At 42.7% G+C, this 24,843-nt stretch overlaps 1 protein-coding gene across 10 annotated transcripts in view; it reads left to right on the top strand.

Annotated features, from left to right (window-relative positions):
- Window positions 1-24,843, top strand: part of adam22 (ADAM metallopeptidase domain 22) — a 252,306-nt gene that overhangs the window by 142,764 nt on the left and 84,699 nt on the right. For all 10 annotated transcript variants that reach the window (XM_055655426.1, XM_055655417.1, XM_055655409.1 and 7 more), the window contains 4 exons: window positions 2,572-2,738; window positions 9,232-9,316; window positions 14,382-14,469; window positions 22,154-22,205. In XM_055655426.1, the coding sequence (XP_055511401.1) occupies window positions 2,572-2,738; window positions 9,232-9,316; window positions 14,382-14,469; window positions 22,154-22,205 (392 nt within the window). The remainder of the gene's footprint in view (window positions 1-2,571; window positions 2,739-9,231; window positions 9,317-14,381; window positions 14,470-22,153; window positions 22,206-24,843) is intronic.

Genomic DNA, 24,843 nt, shown 5'->3' with positions numbered 1-24,843 from the left:
AAACTGCCAGCATTAACCCACTCCCATAAATGTCAGAGTTGAGTTTAGTTTAGTTAGAGAGATACAGCAACGAAACAGGCCCTTCAGCCCAACGAGTTCACACTGACCAGCAATCTCTGCAAATTAACACTATCCTACACAATGTTTACATTTATACCAAGCCAATTAACCTACAAACCTGTGTTCAAGAAGGAACTGCAGATGCTCGAAGATCGAAGGTACACAAAATTGCTGGAGAAACTCAGCGGGTGCAGCAGCATCTATGGAGCGAAGAAAATGGGCGACGTTTCGGGCCGAAACTCTTCTTCAGACTGATGGGGGGTGGGAGGGGAGAAGGAAGGAAAAAGGGGAGGAGGAGGAGCCCGAGGGCGGGGGGATGGGAGGAGACAGCTCGAGGGTTAAGGAAGGGGAGGAGACACCAAGGGCTAGCAAAATTGGGAGAATTCAACATTCATGCCATCAGGATGCAAGCTGCCCAGGAGGAATATGAGGTGCTGTTCCTCCAATTTCCGGTGTTGCTCACTCTGGCAATGGAGGAGACCCAGGATAGAGAGGTCGGATTGGGAATGGGAGGGGGAGTTGAAGTGCTGAGCCACCGGGAGTTCAGGTAGGCTGTGTGGCTTTGGAGTGTGGGAGGAAACCAAAGTTCTCGGAGAAAACCTAGGCAGGTCACGGGGAGAATGTACAAACTCTGTATGGACAAGCATCCGTAGCACAGGATCGAACCCAGGTTTCTGGCGCTGTAAGGCAGAAACTCTACCGCTGCGCAACCGTGTTGCCCAGAGGTTCCAAGGCTCCATGTGAATGCTGAAATCCTCAACTTGCTGGCTGGGCTTGTGGTCGTGGGTGCTATGTGGAGCCCAACAGTGGGGTGCAAACTGCTGAATGCTCCAGAATGTATCATGGGGAATCTACTACTGGACTTGTGTCAGGGTGGACCTGGAACACTAACAGCAAACCTATGCATTTAAATATCCCATTTTTTTAAACTACTTGAGTTTGATATAATTACTTCAATTAATCTTTGAGTGATTTAACATTTTTTCATTCATGTTTTAAATTGCTTAATTGATTTTATTGTCCTAGAATGTACACACCTTTACCTAATGTTCTTCACAGCACTGCTTATGAGATGCTCTTCATATGTCAGCTTGCCTTTGACTCCCTCACCTGCATGTTGAAATGGATAAATCAGAGACTCACTGGAGGTTAGATGTCATGGTCTCTGACCTCCTGCTTTGCAGCCGCTCTCACCACTGAGGCCAGAATATAGCAAAACCTATCACGCTGTGGGGCTAGGCGCTTTTTGCATCTGGTCATGCATTTAAGTAGTGTGATTCCATTCACTTCAATAGGGTTGCTGACCTTAACTGTGCAGATAAATACCTGTAAAAAAGTATTTTAGTTAATGTTTTTTAATTAATTTACATGACATTACATGGCTGTATGTACATTTGGTTTTTTACTTTCAGTTTTAAATTTAAAAAAAAATCTATTGTCATGCTTTTTAAATGTCTGACCAAATATTTCAGGACAATTGGAAAGGCCTTGGAGAGTTGCAGCTTCGCAAAAGGCCATCAAGGAGAAGTATAAAACCAGGCCTAGCTGACAGATAGCCCTGGAAGAAGTACATGCAATCTTGGAGTTAGTGACCAAGATGCCCCATCTATGTTAGTCCATTTGGCAAGAATGAGCAGTGACTGGTCAAACTGAATTTGACCAATTGTTTTCAAACGTTTCATAATCTCAGGGTTATTTTTAAAAGGTCATTTGCGAATAGTTGTCAAGGAAAGTTCGACTTGCCAACTGGATGCTGTAAACAAATTCAGGAAGACTCAGTTCCACGTTATCATTTCTCACCTATTTTCAATTAATTTCTGATGAAGTGACAGTGAGCGATACAGAGAGAACCCGCTCTTCCCTGTTTCTGTTTTTATGCTGAACTCAAACCTGCGGCACGGTGGCACAGCGGTAGAATTGCTGCCTTACAGCGTCAAAGACCAAGGTTCGATCCTGACCACGGGTGCTTGTCTATACAGAGTTTGTATGTTGTCCCCATGACCTGCGTGGGTTTTCTCCAGGATCTTGGGTTTCCTCACACACTCCAGATGTACAGGTTTGTAGGTTAATTGGTTTGGTATAATTGTAAATTGTCCAAAATATGTGTAGGATAGCATCAGTGTGCGGGGATTGTTGGTCGGCGTGGGCTGTAGGGCCTGTTTCCGCATTGTATCTCTAAACTAAACCAAACTATGTATGTGGCAATTGTATTTTAGAATCATTGAGACATACAGCATGGAAACACGTCATTCGGCCCAATGAGTTCATGCTGACCAAGGTGCCCCATCTACGTTAGTCCCACCTGCCCATGTTTGGCCCATATCCCTTTAAACTTTTCCTATCTATCCACCTGCTCAAATGTCTTTTAAATGTTGTTATTTATTTTGTATTGTTTTCATGGAATTTTATTGAACCTGCACTATATTGTTGAATGGGAATGCACCATATATGACTGAAGATCATGAATAAAAATAGGTGCTGTTTTAATTTATATTTCATTCTTTATATTAGATATTCAAGAAACAGCTTAACACCAGAATTGTACTGGTTGCTATGGAAACTTGGTCAATCGACAACAAGTTCTCCATAGACGTAAACCCTCAAGTAACTCTGCGAGAGTTCATGAAGTACAGGAGAGATTTGGTGAAAGTAAAGAGTGATGCCATTCATCTATTTTCGTAAGTCGTTCAAATGAATCATTTCTTAGATTATGGAGCAGTATTGAAATTAAAACTCTTATTTTGTTTTTAAGGGCTCTTATTCTAGGCAGTAACAGTAACAATCATAAAGCCAAAGTTAAATGCTAATTCAGAAATTATAATTTGATTGGAATCTGTTTTACCACAGCAATTGCTAATTATTTTATTTTAGTCTCATGACTTATTCTGTGCATTAACCTAGGTGCTGACCATCTTTTTGCTATTTTCCCTTGCATCTGTAAATGGTGATCTTATCGGCAGCAAGGGATCTCTGAGAAAGTACCTCGGTTGGGTGCACTGTCCTGTGCACGGCTGCCCAGCCAGCAGCTGTCTGTCTCTTCATCTTTTTTATTTATTTTTAGTTAGTTAAAGTGTTTTGTTTGGAGGTCTAAACTTTTTTATGTGGGGGGGGGGAGGGGGAAACTGTCCTTCAGGGTCCCTACCTGGTCGGAGAGGCAGCTTTTCTCCGGGCTGCAGTTTCGACCCGTCCTCGCGGCCTACCAGCAGGCCTGGAGCGGCGTTTCCTGTCGGGGACCACCCAGTACCACGGCTTCGGCGGCGGCACAGCGCTGGAGCGCTATCGCGGAGCGGGCGATGCCTTGCCCGGGTCGCCGCGCTGGAACTCCGATATGCCGGGACCGGCGATAAAAAACATCGCGGAGCTGCGGGTCTGAGGAGCGGCCAGCTGCGGGCGGCGGCGCTGACTTTACATCGGGAGCCTGGGATCTCTCGACGAGATCGCCAGTTGTGGAGCTCCATCCAGCACGGCCTTGATGGCTTCGTAAGCCGCGGTCTCCAGTAAGGGAAGCGGCCGTTCCAGGGTTCCCATGCTGCTGTGAGGATTCTCCCGACGCCAAAGCACCATCACCCGGCAAGAACGGCCTGGAATATCGGGCCTCCATGGAGGCAACTGTGGAGGCCTCAATGGGCCCGACTATGGGTGAACTGGGGATGGGGACTGGACTTTGTGCCTTCCCTCATAATGGAAACCATTGTGGGGGGATGTTTTTATGTTTAAATGTCTTTATTATTGTTTTGTCTGTATTCTTTCTTTATGTGCTGTACGGAGGGGACGCTGGCGCTGTTTGTTCGCTGCTTCTCCGTTTGCTATTGTCTGTTACTATTGTAAAGCGACTTTGAGTCTTAGAAAAGCGCTATAAAAATTAAATTTATTATTATTATTATTATCATCCCTACTAATCTGGAAGATCTTGTGCCTTTAACATTGTTAGGCTCATTGAAGTAACTGATTGGTGTTTTGCCTTAGCTGCATGTAAATGTCTGGTACATTGCTGAAAATAATATTCTAATCTTACTAGGGTATCTCAGGCAGCGAAAGAGCAACATTGAACTTGGAAATTAAAGTACTTTGGATAGACTTGACGACTTGCACAAACGACATGAATAGCTCATTCAATTTAACAGAGCTCCAAAATGCTTTACATACAAATAATGGAGAAGTGTTGAGGCTGAAAGTTGGAAAAAGTGGGTTTCAGGTCGGTTTATGAAAATGGATTGAGACAAAACTTTTGAGACAAAACTTCTAGACAGTGGGATTACTGTGGGATGTACTAGGATGCATGGATTACTGTAGTTGGGGGAATCGGAGCATGTGGAATGGAAATGTAGCTGTGGAAGTTTTAGTTTAAGAGATACAGTGCGGAAACAGTCCCTTCAGCTCACCGAGTCCGCACCAACCAGCGATTCTCGCACATAAGTTGCTAAGGGAGATGTAGAACAATAGCAAGGGAAAGATTTGAAACTGCGATCAAACAATATATAATGGGGGTGGTAGATAGATAGATAGATAGATAGATCCTTTATTTGTCATTCAGACCTTACGGTCTGAATGAAATGTCGTTACCTGCAGCCATACATACAATAATAAACACCAGAACAGACAGTAAACACAAATTAACATCCACCACAGTGAGTCCACCAAGCACCTCCTCACTGTGATGGAGGCAAAAATCTTAGGGCTGCTGTCTCTTCCCTCCTCTTCTCCCTCTGCGCTGAGGCGATACCCCACCAGGCGATGGTAAATCAGTCCCACGGCTCACCGAGCTCCGCGAACGGGCCGGTTCAAACACCGCGGCCCGGGGTGGTCGAAGCTGCCGCCCTCCAGTCCAATGGACGCAGCTGTTGATGACGTCGTCCACTGGCCCACGGCCGAACCCCGGACTCAGGCCGCCGCCGCCAGAACGCCGTCTCAGCCACCGGAGCACCGTTCCAGCCCCGAGCCGGGTCGCCCTCACCGGAGGGTCACAGCCCCGAGCCGGGCCGCCCCGATGGGAGCGCCGTTACCCTCGAGCTGGGCCGTCCCGACGGGATCGTCTCAGGCCCGCGCCAGGCCGCCCTCACCGGAGGGTCACAGCCCCTCTCGGGAGCGTCGTTCCAGCCCTGAGCTGGGCCGCCCTCACGGGAGAGAGCCCACGGCGAGTCCCGAGGTCGCCAGCTCCGCCATTAGGCCTCAGCGCAGACGGAGGCAGAGAAGGGGGATACGACAAAAAAAGTCGCATTCCCCCGAAGGGAGAGACAGCAAGCCCTGTTTCACCCCACCCCCCACACACATAAACACAACCTAAAACCAAAAACTTAGCTAAACAAAATGAAAAAAAACAACACAAAAAAGTAAAAACAAACGGACTGCAGGCGAGCCGCAGCCGTTCACCAGCACCGCCACTTCCGGGCTACATGTGAGAGTGTATGAAGGCAGGGCTGATGGGCAAACAGATTGTACATGCCGATGGCTACTGTTCAGTTACACAGTGGTGGAAGAGCATCAAAGAAGGCACTAGAGTTCCAGGTCGAGGATCCATAATAAGTCCTTATGCTTCTATCCCTGCCAGTGCTGCGTGACCTGCTGAGCACTGCCAACATTCTCCATATTTGTTACAGAGAAGGCAGCTGTGGATAGAGCTGAGGATGAGACCCTATACTAACCTGATGCTAAGCACAAGCACAGCATGATTCTGCATTTCTGAAGAGTGCATTTACAGCCTAACAAACAGTGGGTGTGGGGGCATGGCCTGGTTGTAGGGAGTTTGTGCTAAAGTTTAGTTGCGCAGGCACAGTTGCATATCATAGTTACATAGGCTTCTGACAATATATCCCTGAATTTGTTTTATTAAATACTGTAGATTTGGAATGTGGTGACTTATCTATAATTCCTAGATCCTCTATCCTGTCCATTGCATAATTATGATGGTAATTCTTATAATATATTCTTACAAAATATATTTTTTCTTTGCAGTATTGAATCAGTTATCTGGTGCAGTCTAGTTACTTATATCCCTACAGCTGCCTTTTTTAGGTGTAAGCAGCAGAGATGAAAGATCCTGTTGGTTTCATATATGTCATCGATAGGCATTAGCAAAATCAGGACTTTAAACATGGACACCTGATCCTTGATTATTGATGAATAATGTGTTCAACAACTGCCTCACAGAGTTTCACCCTCTATTTAGTGTGCTAATGAACTGTTTATTTCACCACCAAACGCATTGTTTTACACATTTTGGGCCTTTTTGTAGCTGACCACAATTGTCACATGAAAGTCATTGAATTTTGCTATTTTTTTCACTTGTGACCCTGTTTGTTTCCTGGTAGAATCACAAACCAAGTGTAATATTGGTTCTATTGATACTTATGTCATGTTGTAATTCAACTGAGCCAACAATGGTTTTGCTTATGATCCCAACAATGGCTATGCTGATAAAATTGAGTGCTGATGATGTGATAATAATTAAAAATTAAAGTAGTACATGGCACAAACATCAGTATCCAATAGAAAAAAGACATCGTGAATGTTTGGGTGGCTGTCCAAGATATTTGACATACCTAGGCACGTATTCCAAGTCAAGTCAAGTTTATTTGTCGCATACACATACGAGATGTGCAGTGAATTGAAAGTGGCAATGCTCGCGGACTTTTGTGCAAAAGACAAACAACCAAACAAACTATAAACACAATCATAACACACATATTCTTTTACATAATAAATAATGGAAGGAAAAACGTTCAGTAGAGTTAGTCCCTGGTGAGATAGGCGTTTACAGTCCGAATTGCCTCTGGGAAGAAACTCCTTCTCAACCTCTCCGTTCTCACCGCTTGACAACGGAGGCGTTTGCCTGACCGTAGCAGCTGGAACAGTCCGTTGCAGGGGTGGAAGGGGTCTCTCATGATATTGTTGGCTCTGGAGTTGCACCTCCTGATGTATAGTTCCTGCAGGAGGGCAAGTGAAGTTCCCATAGTGTGTTCGGCCGAATGCACTACTCTCTGCAGAGCCTTCTTGTCCATGGCAGAGAAATTCCCAAACCAGATGGTAATGTTCCCGGACAAGATGCTTTCCACCGCCGCTGCGTAGAAGCACTGGAGGATCCTCGGAGACACTCTGAATGTCGTCAATTGCCTGAGGTGGTAAAGGCGCTGCCTTGCCTTACTCACGAGTGCTGAGGCGTGTGATGCCCAAGTCATATCCTTGGAGATGTGGACTCCCAGATATTTAAAACAGTTCACCCTATCCACAGGATCCCCATTTATCCTCAATGGAGTGTACGTCCTCAGATGATGTGCCCTCCTAAAGTCCATGATCAGCTCCTTCGTTTTTTTGATGTTCTAGAGGAGGCTGTTATCCTGGCACCAGAGTGCTAGACCAGCCACCTCCTCCCGGTAGGCCTTCTCATCGTTGTCTGAGATCAGGCCCACCACCACAGTGTCATCAGCAAACTTAATTATTGAGTTGGAGCTGAACCTAGCCACACAGTCATGTGTGTACAGGGAGTACAATAGGGGGCTGAGGACACAACCCTGGGGCGATCCTGTGCTCAGGGTGAGGGACTTTGATGTATTCCCTCCCATCTTGACTACCTGGGGCCTGGCGGTGAGAAAGTCCAGGACCCAGGCACACAGGGAGGTGTTGAGCCCCAATTCCATTAGCTTCCCGGCCAGTCTGGTGGGGACTATTGTGTTGAAGGCTGAACTGTAGTCTATGAACACAGCATCCTCACGTAGCCCCCCTTCTGGCTGTCCAGATGGGAGAGAGCGGTGTGCAAGGCCTGGGAGACCGCATCGTCCGTGGATCTGTTCGGACGGTATGCGAACTGCACTGCATTACTTCAGCGTGAAACTGTGATATCATCAAACTGTAATCTACGCAGAATATCATATTAAGCGTTGGATCCCTTTGAAGATTTGTACTTCAGTTTAGTTTTGAGACACAGCATGGAAACAGGCCCTTCAGCCCACCAGATCCACTCCGTCCATCGATCACACTAGCTGTTATCCCACTTCCTCATCCATTCCACACACACTAGGAGAAGATTTCATCTGTAATGTGTGGAGGAGGCAGGGGACCGCCAATAATGTCAGAGTTATGAAACTGTGTCCACAAAACATTAAAATATTAAAATACATTTTTGAATTTTAAACAAAAAGAAAAAATATATAAATATATTTTACAAATAATTTTCTTGAGTTTGTATGCAAATATGAGAGGATGGACAAAATTACACTTGGATGAAAAATGTACCTGAAAACTAAAAAGAAAAAGTGTAGATATTTGTGTAGTTAAAATATTCAGGTGAATTTTAACTAGTCCTTTCATTGGGATTTCATTGGGATTACTTGGAGAGTAATCTATGGGAATTTATACCCATCCCAATCTTTGTTGCAGTGTTCTCTGCTGTCCCACACTATCACCTAGTGGCCAGAATATGGATACACATGTGCAAATGGATTCAAACATTTCAAACGGTCTTGCATCAAAACTTATCCTATCAGAGGGAATGCAACTAAAACAATTCCCCAGGAAATATTTGAATCATTGTAAAATGTGTACATTAATTGCAAGGCTTGCATTGTTACTTTTCTCCTCTTTGGTAATACTTTACGTAATAGATTCAGAGAATATTTGGATTCAAGAACAAAATGCTTATTCATGTTGTTTCTCCAGAGCTGACATCATTCCTCCACTGTGGATGATTGGGAGAATCCCTATAGAGGTTTAGCTCTCTAGTTGTACACCATGTTTTTTTGTTAAGACATGAGACATTGAAAATACCCGTCCCAATCACACCTCCGAGTGTAACAGGCGGTGCAGACACTTGCTGCGTGTTTTCAATTAATTGCATACGCTGTGAATATAAATAAAAATGTTTGATTATTGATATTTATAATGTAAACAACTCGACAAATATATTAAAATGGTACAGATAAATGTGTATGCAGGCAACAGTTCTATAAGTAAAGTTTACAAAAGGTGAATAATGATGGAAAAATAGATTCCTAAATTTGGTCTGGGTTCAAAAGAAATTGTTGCAATGCAATTACAAATGAGCTCTCAGCATCTCTCTCTAGTCACTATAGTGATACTGAATGAATATATGGAATTACACATAGGTAGGTCATGGCTTCTATAATGACAAATCTCAACTCGTCTGATACTTTAATATACATTTACCATTACTTTTAGGGGAACAACATTTGAAAGTAGCCAGAGTGGAGCAGCATATGTTGGTGGAATTTGTACACAGTCGAAAGGTGGAGGAGTGAACGAGGTAAGTCCCCTTTCCATTAAACATTGCATTTAATTTGCTTTTGTGACATTTGACACATCTTCCTTTAACTAAGCTCCCGTGCTCAGTTGTATTATTTCACAGAATGGTGCCACGCAGGGACATGTGGAGAAGCTTTAATAAAGATCAGGGGGCAAGGTTATATTTTCTCATTATCTGCTTTCAATAGTCCAACATGTGATCAAAATAAAACAGGATGTGTATGCAGGGAAAACAGGGAAAGACTTTTAAATGTCCTATTGAGTTCAGTGGCTTATTCCAGGATTTTGTAAAATAGATTCTTCTTCTGTAAAGAGTGCAGTTTGTAAAACCCCATTTTTTAAAATGTGAAAAATTAAAAAAAAATGCTAACAACCCTCTCTAAGATTCTTGTGGTCAGTTTCAGGCAAATGCACGTGGATCATATAACCATATAACCATATAACAATTACAGCACGGAAACAGGCCATCTCGGCCCTACAAGTCCGTGCCGAACAATTTTTTTTCCCCTTAGTCCCACCTGCCTGCACTCATACCATAACCCTCCATTCCCTTCTCATCCATATGCCTATCCAATTTATTTTTAAATGATACCAATGAACTTGCCTCCACCACTTCCACTGGAAGCTCATTCCACACCGCTACCACTCTCTAAGTAAAGAAGTTCCCCCTCATATTACCCCTAAACTTCTGTCCCTTAATTGTGAAGTCATGTCCTCTTGTTTGAATCCTCCCTATTCTCAAAGGGAAAAGCTTGTCCACATCAACTCTGTCTATCCCTCTCATCATTTTAAAGACCTCTATCAAGTCCCCCCTTAACCTTCTGCGCTCCAGAGAATAAAAAGACCTAACTTATTCAACCTATCTCTGTAACTAAAACAGGCAAGCACATGACACATGTGAAGTTTTACATATTCATAGAACTAATGAGGTGAGGTATTAAAAATAAATTGTACAATTTCAAATGATGCATATGAGCAGAGATGCAAATGCATCAAAGAGTAATGGAGAGTAAGCACGACCTTGGTAAATTTATCCATTTCCCATCTTCATCCACTAACCCGTGATGCAGAATTGAGAAGTACAGATGGGTTTAATTATTTTTAAACAAGTTTTTTTTTAACTTGTACATTATCGCTAGTACAATTGGTGCATTCGTACTAAATACTGTGTGCCAAAAGAAAATAGGTGCATTCACCTCCTTTAATTTAGAGTCAGTTAAAGTTCATTATTAACTATTTGGTGATAAATTAAACTGAGTCCAGTGGTAATTTACTAGAGTGTTTAAGTACAATCCTGGATTTTTTTTACAATGTTGTCAGTTGTACAGCTGACTACTGAATAGTTTTCTACACAGGACTGTTTTGCAGTGCACAGAATAAGCAATGTGCAGATTAACTTGAGGAGCAAGTAGGAAATGTAAAAATCTTTCTATGAGTGAAGGTTTAATAATGGACATGATTATTGAGTAATTAAATTGCTTGAAGGCCTGTTAATGTTTTGTTAACAGTACGTTTCAGTGAGTGAGGAGTAGACGGTAAGGGAACCTTGGATGATCAGAGAAATTGTAAGTTTGGTCAAAAAGAAAAAAAGAAGCACATATAAGGTAGAGGAAGATTAAAACAAACAGGACCTTCAAGGAATATAAAACAAGCAGGAAAGAACACAAGCAAGTGATTTATGCTTGGAGTCAGGGGATATAGATGAGGTACAAAATGAATGTTTTACATATGTATTCACCAAAGAAAATTACATGGTTGACAGTGAGTTCAATGTAGAATATACAAAAATGCTGGGGCAGTTTGAGATGGGTGATGTGCCTCTTAAACAGCATGGATATATCCAAGGTTATAGAGAGAGGCAAGAGTGTAGGGGCATTGACGAAGATCTGCATATCCTCTCTAACCGCATGTAGATTGGAGATAGCAAATATTATTCTTTTGTTTAAAAAGGGAAATAAGAATTATTCAGAAAATGACAGGCTGGCGAGCCTCACATCAGTGGTAGGGAAGCTATTGGAGAAGATTATTTGGGATAGGTTTCATCTCATTTGAAAGAAAATGGGCTAATTAGTCAGCATGGCATTGCCTGGGACCATAAGACCACAAGACAGGAGCAGAATTAGACAATTTGGCCCATCAAGCCTGTTCTTCCTTTCAATATGGCTGATCAATTTTCCCTCTCAACCTCACTCTCCTACCCTTTCCCCGCAACCTTACTAATCAAACACCTAACAACCTGGGTTCTTTAAATACCCACTATCTTGGCCTCCACTGCCATCTGTGGCAATTAATTCCACAGATTAGCCTTCCTCTGGGTAAAGAAATGTTTCCTCATCTCCATTCTAAAGGTATATCCTTTTATTCTGAGTTTGTGCCTTCTGATCCTAGACTCTTCCACTAATGGAAACATCAGCTGCACGTCCATTCTATCTAGGCCTTTCATTATCCAGTAATTTCTAATGAGACCCCTCCTCATCCTTCTCAACTCCAGTGTGTACAGACCCAGAGCTATTAAACGCCTCTAAAACATCAACCAATTGTCACTGGGGTCATTCTTGTAAACCTCCTCTGGACCCTCTCCAATGTCAGCACATCCTTCCTCAGATATGGGGCCGAAAACTGCTCACAATATTCCAAATGTAGTCTAACCAGTGGCTTATAATGCCTCAGCATTAGATCATTTGCTTTTATATTATAATCCTCACAAAATGAATGCTAATGCTACATATGCCTTCCGTGCAACTGACCTAATCTGCAAATGGACCTTTGGGAAATCCTGCACCAGCACTTCCAAGTCATTTTACATCTCCGATTTCTGAATCCTCTCCCTATTTAGAAAATAATCGAGGTCTTTATTCCTTCTAACAAAGTGCATGATTGTACACAGGGTGGGGAGAAAGACAGGTGGGGGGGGGGGGGGGGGAGGGTAAACGCTCCCCGGGCATCCCCAAGTCTCCGCTCACTCCGGATGTTGTTGCCGCTTCACTGACACACACAACCTAACACAGAGACTGAGCCACGGCCACACTTCTGGGTTTTATAGTCCCTCCCCCCCTCCCACCAGAAGGGGCGTGATTGACAGGAGAGAGAATCTCAACATTTTTTAAACACTAATAACTCTTTTATTTTTAATTGATGGGAAAAATTCTCGGCACCTGATGAGCGGAGGGGGACTCTGAGTAAGTTGGCCAAAAATCACAGCCGTACGTGGTAGCGTTGTTTCTAAAATCAATATAAAGTGCAAACTGGAAGCGGTCAAGATTAGATTTGTAATTATATAGAAGGCAAGGCAACTTTAATTAGGCAAGTCAACTTTAATTAGGCAACACAGCTGTAGCATTTCCAAACCAAAGGCAACACAGCTTTAGCATTTCCAAACTATATTTTCAAACCACATTAAGGGCACTGACAGGTCAATAAAACCACTCACAGTTTAATAGACATGTGTTCAGTGTTATTCACAGCTCAGACTGAGATGTGACCCTCTCGCTTCCCCCATCTTGCAGAGACTGACTGAGGCACTCAACACTTCCGGGTTTTATAATCCCTCTGGAAGGGGCCTGACCTTCAAGAGAAAGAATCTCAACATTTTTTAAACACTAATAACTCCTTTATTTTTCATCAATGGGAAAAATCCTCTTGTCCTGCGCAGCGGGGGACTGAGTAAGATGGCCGTGAGTGGCAACGTTTTTCTAAAATCAATATACAGAACAAGAGGAAGTGGTCAAGATCAGACTTTTAGTAATATAGATAAGGAGGATGGAACATTTAGTTCTTGCACAAACTGTGCCACAAGAATACTACACAGTTACTCTTACAAATTAATAGATGGGAATGTGAGAGAGGAAAGGTGTAAATTACCACAAGGAGCGAAAGGATAGTAAAAGGGATTTCAGGAAATGACACTACAATTCAGCCTCTGCTTCACCTTTCCTGGCCTGATTTGGAAGTTGAACTGAATCCCATACTGCATTCAACAATGTTGAACCACATTGTTTCAGGGGCGGCACATTGGCTTAGCGGTAGAGCTACTGACTTACACACTGGAGACCCGGGTTCGATCCTGGCTACGGATACTTGTCTGTACGGAGTTTGTACGTTCTTCCTGTGACCAGCGTGGTCTTCTCTGATATCTTCAGTTTCTTCCCACACTCCAGAAACATACAGGTTTGTAGGTTAATTGGCTGGTATAAATGTACAATTGTCCCTAGTGTGTGTAGGGCAGTGTTAATGCGTGTGGATCGCTGTTCGGTGTGGACGAGGCGGGCCAAAGGACCTGTTTCCACGCTATATCTCTAAACTAAAATAAACTAAACTAAACTTGGTCCAATTCCCTCAGCTGCCTCCTCTTCCTTCCCAGCTACCCCACTTCCTCCATTGATACCTTCCTGCACTCCATAGCATTCTCCTACTCTGTTTGCCATTCTGCCACTTTTAAGTATCAACTTCTTAATTATGCCCCCCATATTTCTGTTCAGCAGTGAAATGGTATTGAGGTGGCAATGTACCAGCCACTGAATCCATTTTGGACTTCAGTGTTTCCTATGTGTTATTAACCATTGTCCAACATTCTGCAATTAAAATCTAGTTGTGCTATAAGTTCAAGTTCAAATGAGTTTATTGTCATGTGTCCCTGATAGGACAATGACATTCTTGCTCTACTTCAGCACACAGAACATAGTAGACATTTACTACAAAACAGATCAGTGTGTCCATATATCATGACTGCTGCAATTTTGTTCAGACTTCGGTCTGAATGACAATAAAAGGCTATCTATCTATCTATCTATAATATAAATATATGCACACATGAATAAATATGTGCAGTCGTGCAGTAAAACTCTGCATTAGGACGGAGAGTGACATGGTTAATTCAGAGACTAGGATCCTGAACTTGAATGAAGGAGACTTTGAAGGTATGAGACAGGAATTGGGTAGGATAGACTGGCAAATTATCCTTAAAGGGTTGACACTGGAGATGAAATGGTAAAAGATTAAAGAAACATGGACGAACTCCAGAAATTGTTCATCTCTGTCTGATAACTGATATCTAATCTTTGTTTCAGTTTGGAAATGCAGATGAAATGGCTGTCACCCTCGCTCAGAACTTAGCCCTGAACCTTGGCATGTTTTCAGATCAGAAGCGAATGAGTGGTAAGTTTTCAGAGATATGCCGATGTTATTTTAAGAGAGATCTTATTAAAGATATATGAACTGCGCACTTAAATGTGAATTCTACTTGCTGCCCCAATAACTGATTGTTTACACACAATGTTGCTTATGGAGATGGAAAAACTTTTGTTTGGAAATAAATAAATAATGTTAACATGTGAAAAGAAGAAATAAGTGCTCTGTGAAACATAAGGAATGACACCAGACCCATCAGTGAAGTGCTGCAGAGAATTCATTACTTGACTATGTGAGAAAATCAAACAAACTGCAGAGGACAATTATTAAAAGCTGATCATTCCTAAATTAGGTGGGCCACTCATGCAAAATATGTTTACGCATATGACCATTCTACTTGCTGAGAAGATTTTCCCACACTCAAGGAACACACAGGCAATCAAAATAACATTGCATTAAAGGAAAAGGCTTATAATGTTTACAAAAAGGTTTATGTTTATAATTGTTACATGTACTGGGGGTACAGTGAAAAGCTTTGTTTTGCATGCTAGCCAATCAAGTCAGATAATACTACACATCAATACGATCAAGTCTACAATAGGTGGAGCAAAGGGGAAGATAGAGAGTGCAGTATATAGTTCTCAGCATTGTCGGGCAACGGTTCCATAGACAAAGTCCAATGTCTGCAATGGGATAGAGGTGTATTGGACAGTACCCAAGCTTGTGGAAGGACAGTTCAGAAGCCTGATAACAGATGGGTAGAAGTTGTTCCCGAGACTAATGGTGTGCACTTTCAAGTATTTTTATCTTCTTGATGGGAGCAGGTAGAAGAAGGAATGATCAGGGTAGGACAAGATTTTGATTATGTTGGCTGCCTTATCGAGTCAACATGGTGTAGATTAAGTTAATGGTGGGGAAACTGGTCTGTATGATGGAGATGATCTACAACTATCTGCAATTTCTTGCAATAATGGGGAGAGCCGTTACCAAACCAAGCTGTGGTGCAACCAGATCATATGCTTTCCGTGGTGCTTCTGCAGAAGTTGTGATAATCATTGGTGACATGCTGAATTTCCTCAGTCTCCTTAGGAAGTAGAGGCATTGATGTTCCTTTGTGGATGTCACTTCAATGTGGTTGGTCCACGACAGATCGTTTGGTAATATTAATACCATAGAAATTAAAGCTCTCCTGCGTTTGGACTGTTCAACCATGCTGCCCCATTTCGCGAACCATCAAATGATGCTGATTGGGGCATGTGAGAATTATAACCATGCTTCCTAAAATCACTGAATGCCCAACAACTCCATCTCATGTATTGTCAGAAATTGTCCTGACATTGAGGGAGAGCTTTCATTGTTTTATAGTGACACACTGGTTATCTATATTTGCTTTCTCAATTACCTATTCGGAACCTCTGAGTTGTATCCCCACCCTTCTAAAATCAAAAAAAGACTGTGAGGGAGAGGTTGTTTTCACACTGTTATTAGTTCATTTCCTTCCTGCCCCTCATGATTTTTATGATACCTCACATAAGTGGGTCACCCGCAAACTCGCCTATAGTTCAGTGAATTTGGCCACACCTCCAGCCAGTCCAGGGGAATAATAAGGGATAGTAAGTCTTTCCCTTTTAACTTTAAAGCTGTCCCCAATCGAGACTTTTAACATCCTTGTAGACATGATTTTTTTCATAACTCCGCAACTATGCAGTGAATACAAGCCATCCAGTTTCTTTTATACTTGCTCCAAGTAACCCAAACTTTTTTAGAGAAGTACTTCAATTGTGGCCTCAGCAAAGACCTGTACAGCTGTATGATGACGTCACAACTCTTGTGCTCCATGCCGAACCAACAAAGGCAAGCAGCCCAATCACCTTATTTACCCCCCTGTCTATCCATGTTGCCACTTTGAGAGAACAATGTACAATGTTCATTCTCCATCATGGTCTGGTTTGGCTCAGCCACCAAGCATGACACCCGGTGGCTGCAGCGAATCGTCCGATCAGCTGAGAAGGTTGTTGGCTGCAACCTATCCCCATTGACGGACTGTGCACTGCAAGGGCCAGGAAGCGAGCGGGTAAGATCATCTCTGACCCCTCTCACCCTGGCCACAAACCCTTTGAATCACTTCCCTCTGGAAGATGACTCCGGACTGTCAAAGCTGCCACAGCCAGACATAAAAACTTTTAAGACATAAAACAGCTTTTTTTTCCATGAGTAGTAGCACTACTCAATAACCAAAAATCTGTAGCCTCCTTTTGCTCTGGTATTTTATTTAATTCACGTGTTTAATCAATAGTGTTTTATTATTAATGTTTAATGTTTTATATATCATTCTTAACTGTCACTGTATGTCATGTTGTCACTTGCGGGCGGAGCACCAAGACAAATTCCTTGTATGTGAATACTTGGCCAATAAGCTTATTCATTCATTCATGCATGTACTTGTTTCCCTAGAGCTCTCTTGTTGTTCAACACACTCGCGGGGCCTTCCATTTGTTGTATATGTCTTGTCTGGTTTAATTTTCTTGGCTCAATTTTCCAGTTGATCTAGGCTCTGGTATAATCGTAGATAGCCTCCTTCATTGTCCACTATAATATCTGTATTGGTGTTGGTAAACTTACTAACCATGCCACCTACATTTTCATCCAAATTGTTAATATAGAAGACAAACAACAGGAGACCCATCACAGATCCCTGCAGCACAATATCCCTGCAGAACTCCACTGGTCACAGTCCTCCAATCTGAAAAACCTTCCACTTCCACCATCTGACTCTTACCATTAAATCAATTTTATATCCAAATGGGTGGCTCACCCTGAATCTCATGAGGCCTAACCTTCTGGACCAGACTACCATACGAAACTTTGGCAAAGATCTTTCTGTCATCCGTATAGACAGTAGTCTGTTATCAGACACTTGAAAGGACCTTGCACATGCTACGGATTGGATTTTCATATCTACTTTCACTCCTTAGTTTAATCCAAACGAATTCGTATTTTCTGTACCATGATCTGCTAAATCCTTTCTAACCAGTGTAAAGATAATAATAATAATAATAATAATAATAATAATAAATTTTATTTATGGGCGCCTTTCAAGAGTCTCAAGGACACCTTACAAAAATTTAGCAGGTAGAGGAAAAACATGTAAGGGGAATGAAATAAATAGTAGAGACATGACTAGTACACAAAGTAAATACAGAATTCAATACAAAACACAGTATGAGGCAATTAATGCACAGATGAAAAGGGACGGCACGTGGGGATAAGGATAGGCAGCGGTGAAGAGATGGGTCTTGAGGCGGGACTGGAAGATGGTGAGGAACACGGAATTGCGGATCAGTTGGGGGAGGGAGTTCCAGAGCCTGGGAGCTGCCCTGGAGAAGGCTCTGTCCCCAAAACTGCGGAGGTTGGACTTGTGGATGGAGAGGAGACCAGCTGATGTGGATCTGAGGGACCGTGAGGGTTGGTAGGGGGAGAGGAGGTCAGTGAGATATGGGGGGGGGGGCAGATGGTGGAGGGCTTTGTAGGTGAGGATCAGGATTTTGTGGGTGATCCGGTGGGAGATGGGAAGCCAGTGAAGTTGTTTGAGGACTGGAGTGATGTGATGCCAGGATTTGGTATGGGTGATGAGTCGGGCGGCTGCGTTCTGGACCAGTTGGAGTCGGTTGATGTAGGTGGAGCTGATGCCAAGGAGAAGTGAGTTGCAATAGTCCAGTCGGGAGGAGATGAAGGCATGGATGAGTCTTTCAGCAGCGGGAGGTGTAAGAGAGGGTCTGAGTTTGGCGATGTTGCGGAGATGAAAGAAGGAGGTTTTAATGACATGGCGGATGTGAGGCTCAAGGGAGAGGGTGGAATCAAAGATCATGCCAAGGTTACGGGCCTGGGGAGATGGGGAGACAGTGGTGCCGTCGATGGTGAGAGTGGGGTTATTGATTTTGCTGAGTGTGGCTTTGGAGCCTATGAGGAGGAATTCTGTCTTATCGCTGTTGAGTTTGAGGAAATTATGTTGCATCCAGGTTTTTATAGCTGACAAACAGGAGTTGATATGGGAGGGGGGGGGGTTGCGGGGGGGATTTGGTGCCAAGGAAGATCTGGGTGTCATCAGCGTAACAGTGGAAGTCCAGATTGAAGTGGCGGAGTATCTGACCAAGGGGGAGGATGTAGATGATGAAGAGGTGGGGGCCGAGTACGGAGCCTTGTGGAACGACTTGAGTGACTGTGGCTGTAGCAGAGGTGTGGTTGTGGAGAGAGATGAAGTGGGATCTGTTGGAAAAGTAGGTACGGAGCCAGCTGAGTGCAGAGCCTTCAATGCCATATAACCATATAACCATATAACAATTACAGCACGGAAACAGGCCATCTCGACCCTTCTAGTCCGTGCCGAACACATAATCTCCCCTAGTCCCATATACCTGCGCTCAGACCATAACCCTCCATTCCTTTCCCATCCATATAACTATCCAATTTATTTTTAAATGATAAAAACGAACCTGCCTCCACCACCTTCACTGGAAGCTCATTCCACACAGCTACCACTCTCTGAGTAAAGAAGTTCCCCCTCATGTTACCCCTAAACTTCAGTCCCTTAATTCTCATGTCATGTCCCCTTGTTTGAATCTTCCCTACTCTCAGTGGGAAAAGCTTTTCCACGTCAACTCTGTCTATCCCTCTCATCATTTTAAAAACCTCTATCAAGTCCCCCCTTAACCTTCTGCGCTCCAAAGAATAAAGCCCTAACTTGTTCAACCTTTCTCTGTAACTTAGTTGCTGAAACCCAGGCAACATTCTAGTAAATAAATGCCGAGGTCTTTGAGTCTGGTGAGCAGGATGTTATGGTTCACTGTATCGAAGGCTGCGCTCAGGTCGAGGAGGATGAGGATGTTGAGGGAACCAGTGTCAGCAGAGGTGAGGAGGTCGTTGAGGACTTTGAGGAGAGCAGTTTCTGTGCTAGGGAGGGGGCGAAAGCCAGATTGGAGGGGTTCAAGTAGGTTATACGCAAGGAGGTGGGAATGAAGTTGCGACGCAACGATTGGGTGGGACAGTCTAATCTTTGTTTGGGCATGGAGGATTCTGTTGCTTGGGAAAATGGTATATTGGTGGGATTATGCATTGCTCTTCTGCATCTCTGGCTTACATGCATCGTTAAGTAAAAGAACAGATAGACAAGAACAAAAAATTCTCAACTGGGAGAATGTAAAATTCATTAAGCTAAAATGCAACTTGGAAAACGTGAACAGAAAGGCCCTATTTAATCAATGTCAAGCACATTGCAGATAGTAGAAATTCAGAACGAAAAAGCATGACTACAGCGATGATTACAAACATTGAAAGTTCAGATCTCAGTGCTGTAGCAAAGCTATATAATGCAGGAAAGTAATATCAAGGAAATCCCAAAGATGTTTCCAAAATACATCAAAGCAAGAGAAGAAGTAAGGAAATAATATAAAAGTTCAAGAAAATGAATACAGAGTTGGCTTCATGGAGGTAATGGTTGTTTTCAGACTGAAGCCCTGTGACTGTTGGTATGTCTCAGGGATCAGTGCTGGGCGAATAGGACTATCTTAGATGAGGCATTTGGTCAGCATGGACAATATGGACCAAAGGGCCTGTTATGTGCTGTATGACTCTAGATCTCTCTGAGTCGATGTGTCTGTGAATGGGTGATTGCTAGTCCGCATGAAATCGGTGGGCCGTAGAATCTGTTTCCATGATATATCTTTTCATTAAACTAAAACATGAAAATAACAGATTTTACATACACATTGCATTCGTCAAACTTAAGCTATACAAAGTGAGTATGAAGGAACTGACCTTGCACTAAATGTTATTCCCTTATCATGTATTTATACACTGTAAATTGATCAATTGTAATTATTTCTGCTGACTGGTTAGCACTGTACCTCGGTATAAATGACAATAAACTAAACTGAAGCTGAACACTGAAGATAGCCACAAAATGCTGAAGTAACTCAGCGGGACAGACAACATCGCTGGAGAGAAAGAATGGGTGAGGAAGAATTAGATGTCACCCATTCCTTCTCCCCAGAGATGGTGCCTGTCCTGCTGAGTTACACCAGCATTTTGTGTCTATTTTAAGATAAGCAAGGACCTAGTTTAATGCCCATGATGAGCATGGTCCTGGGGCTAGTATGTACAAAGTTTCCCAGTTGTCCAGTAAGTGCACATAAAGGCTTTGCTCTTCCTTAAATGTTAGTGATGCTTACATAGGAATTACGCAGCATGGCTGAGCCCTATTAACCTGATTAATGTTAATCTCAATGGGATTTGACATGTATCACATTTGATGTTCAAAGGTTTCAAAGGTCTTTTTATTCACGTACCAATTAAGGTACAGTAATATGCAAATTACCATACAGCCATACGATAAACAAAAAGCAACAAGACACACAACTACATAAAAGTTAACATAAACATCCACCGCAGCGGATTCCCCACATTCCTCACTGCAATGGAAGGCAAGAAAGTCTAACCCTTCCTTTTTATTCTCCCGCTGTCGGGGCAGTCGAACCATCCGTCGGGACGATCAAAGCTCCTGCAGCCAGCGGTCGAAGCTCTCTGTGTCGGGGCAATCGAAACTCCCGCATTGAGGTGGTCAAAACTCCTGCGTTGGGGCAGTCGAAACTCCTGTGACTTGGAGTTCCCGAAGTCGGTCTCTGACCAGAGACCGCAGACGCCGTGATGTTAAAGTCCGCAAGCACCCACGGCTGGAGCTCCGAGGTCGATCCCTGGCAAAGGGATCGCAGGCTCTGTGATGTTAAAGTCCCATAGGCACCCGTGGTGGACCTCTCGAAATCAGACTCCAACAAATGCCACCAACTCCTCAATGTTAGGCCGCAGTGTGGACGGACGTACGATACGGAAAAAAATCTCCGACGAGGTAAGAGATTAGAAAAAGTTTCCCCCCCTCACCCCCACATAAAACAAGCTAACAAACACTAAAAACATACATTTAACACATACTATTAAAACACAAAGAAGGAAAGGACAGACGGATTGTTGGCGAGGCAGCCATTGCTGGTGCCTCCCGGTGGTTGAACATTTTGTCTACATTTTGGATGTACATTTTCCACATTCCGGATTTCAACAGGGCTTTTGGCAAGATTGAGTTTACCAGTCAAGTCAGTTAATTAAAACTCAATGAGATCCAAGAGCAAATGTCATATTATATCCATAATATATACTAGATTTAATTTATATCACACGTTTGTTATTTAAACGGCAGCGTCCTGTGATTTAGTTCCTCACCTGTCTGTCATCATATTGGGCTGCATCAACAGCATCGTTAACTCACTCTTGGTGGAAAAGGACACCTCCCCTGGGAGAGTAACGGCTGATCCACTGAGGAAATAGAATACAGCATAGAAATAGTGAGAGAAAACATTGGCGAAAATAGTGCCTAACATGAAGAGACGTCCAAGGCTGTCACTGTAACTTATGGATTGAGTTACAGCATTGAGTTAATGAAGTGGACAATTAATATCTATACGATCATATAATAGTATATGATGAGACAAATAATATGTAAATAGTTTGTACATTTATTACTTTTAACATTGGACTGGTCTTATTTCTTAAGAAAATTGAAAGATAATGGATGCAGCAAATTTATATGCAAGATGATTTAAAAACAGAATTCATTCTTCATATAATCCCTGAAATGATCAACACTATGCTTTTATTTTTGCAGATGACTGCAGATGTGAAGATAAGTGGGCTGGATGCATAATGGAAGATTCTGGGTAGGAAATTGTATACTGTTGGCCTATACTATAACCCCACAACAATCAGTAACCATCTGCAGTATGATCTACTTGAGAAGTCATCACATTTTTATCATGTGAAAAAATAGAAAATCTTGCATTTAGTTAATGCCTTTTCTGCCCTAAGACATCCAGAATAATTTGCAGCCAAGGAACTGCATTGAAGCTGTAGAAACTACAACAACAAATGTATAAGGTTCCACAAACAGCAATGTGAGTGTGACAAGATAACCTTTTATTTTCATGTTGTTTCTGAAGGTGAAAGATTAGTCAGAAATAATTCCCTTTCCCCAAAGTTCTTTCCCCAAAAACAATTCAGTTTTCAGTACTTTTTATTGGGCAGTGTAACTGGGCGTATGTATAATATTCTTGACACAGTCTCATCTGTGCTCTATATACTTGCACATACAATCTTTCAGTTTGTACTCAAATTCCTTTGCAGTAAAGTCCAACCTATGATTTGCCTCAATAACAGTGGTTTGTATACAAGGATACCTAGGCTCCCCTGAATATCAACCGCATTCATGTCCAACTATAATTTTCTCAACCAGACAGGATGACTGAATATTTTTCCACAATTTATTCCAACTACCATTTTCTCACCCATTTAGTTAGCCCATCTTTGTCCACTTGAAAGTTCTCCCACAGCGCAAATGGTCACCTAGCTTCATATCATCATCAAACTTCGATATATTACATTTGGACCTCTCAATGATGTAGATTGTAAATTACTGGGGCTCCAACACCATTCCCTCATGCACCTTAATAGTTAAATATCCCAACCCAAAATTAGTTGTACATTCCAACAGTCTTCTTTGTGCATGGACCAATCCTCAATACACACCAGTGTATTTAAATTGAACAAAATTTAGAGTAATTTGGAATTTGAGTCTGGTAATGATAATAACTGGATTTCAGACACCCTAACACATACAGGTATTTAAATAGATTTGTGCAACCAAATATAGGGAGTATTTATGCAGATTTTGTTCTGATTTAAATGTAGTAACTGAATGGTCTGAGAATATAAGAAATAGAAATAAGGGTAGGCATTCAACCCGTGTCTACGTCTCCATTTAGTTTGGCCTTAGTTGACTTTGTGCCTGAAGTTCTATTTTTTGTTGATTCACTTTGTGCCTAAAAGCCCAGTTCTGGATGCACTAATGACTGAGAATTCAATGTTGCATGAAGCTGAGAATCCCAAAGATCTTAGGGAAAGTAATTTCTCTATCTCAATCCTACATACCCAACTCCATATCCAAATGTTCTGGCTCCTTTTCTTTCACATAAAGTGTTGGAGTAACTCAGTGGGTCAGGCAGCATCTCTGGAGAACATGGATAGATGATGTTTCGGGTTGGGACCCTTCTTCAGACTGATTATGATGGTGGGGAGGTGGGGGTGGGGACGAGGGGGGAGGGCTGGACCAAGCCTGGCAAGTGATAGGTAGATATTGGTGAGGAGGTGCGCTTGATGAGCAGATGGTTGGAAAAAGAGCAGACAAGATTGGATGAAAATTGTGAGATAAAGAGAGAAGAAAGTGAATTGTGCAGCGAGAATGGAATGTAGGGGGAGGGGAGAAATGGGTGCAAGTCCAAGTGGGCACAGGGAAGAGGTGGGATGAGGGCAAAGGGGAGGGTTCAGTATTTAAAAAAAAACCCTCACTCACTGTTATCCACCTATTGCTTGCCAGGCTTTGTCCTGTTCCTCCTCTCTTCCAGCTTTTCCTCCCCATTACAAACAATCTGAAGTCCTGGCCCAAAACATAACCTAAACGTGTTCCCCAGAGATGCTGCCTGACCCACCGAGTTACTCCAGTGTTCTGTGTCCATAAATGTTGTTTGCTCTATATAATGACTTACATGATACATGTTTATTCTTGTTGTGTAAGGTAAACACCAGTAGATGGCATTCCATTCCCGTCCATGTCTTCAGAATCCAGTGTTGCTTTCTGATTAATGTTCCAGGCAATAGGAGACTTGAATGCAAAATTAAACTCCTACAGTGCCTGTCGTTTGGGTACTGTGGCAATGACTTTCAGGAAAGGACAATCTAAAAGAGGAATGCAGTCTTCATGGGGTTGGTTTCACCATCAAGTTTCTCTGGCAGCTTGTTCCATATACGCCTTATCATGTGTAAATATTTTACCGCTCGGGTTCCTATTAAATCTCTTCTCTCTCACTTTAAACTTATGCCCGCTAGTTTTAGATTTCCCTACCTTGGAGAAAAGAATGTGATCTTTTCTCAATGACAAATGTAGGTCCCTTACGATCTGAAACAGGTGAACTTATAAAGGGAAACAAGGAAATGGCAGAACAGTTAAACAAGTACTTTGGTTCTGTCTTCACAAAGGAAGTCACAAACAATCATCCAGAAATACTAGGGAACTGAGGATCTAGTTTAAAGGAGGAACTGAAGGGAATCCACATTAGTCAGGAAATGGCATTAGGTAAACTGTTGGGACTGAAGGCCGATAAATCCCCAAGGCCTGATGGTCTGCATCCCAGAGGATTCGAGGAGGTGGCCCTAGAAATCGTGGATACATTGGTGATCCTTTTCCAATGTTCTATATACACTGAATTAGTTCCTGTGGACTGGAGGGTAGCTAATGTAACTCCA

Source organism: Leucoraja erinacea, chromosome 2, assembly GCF_028641065.1.
Source record: "Leucoraja erinacea ecotype New England chromosome 2, Leri_hhj_1, whole genome shotgun sequence".
NCBI lineage: Eukaryota > Metazoa > Chordata > Chondrichthyes > Rajiformes > Rajidae > Leucoraja > Leucoraja erinaceus.
Note: the sequence above shows the minus strand (reverse complement) of the source record. Positions and strands in the feature narration are given on the sequence as shown.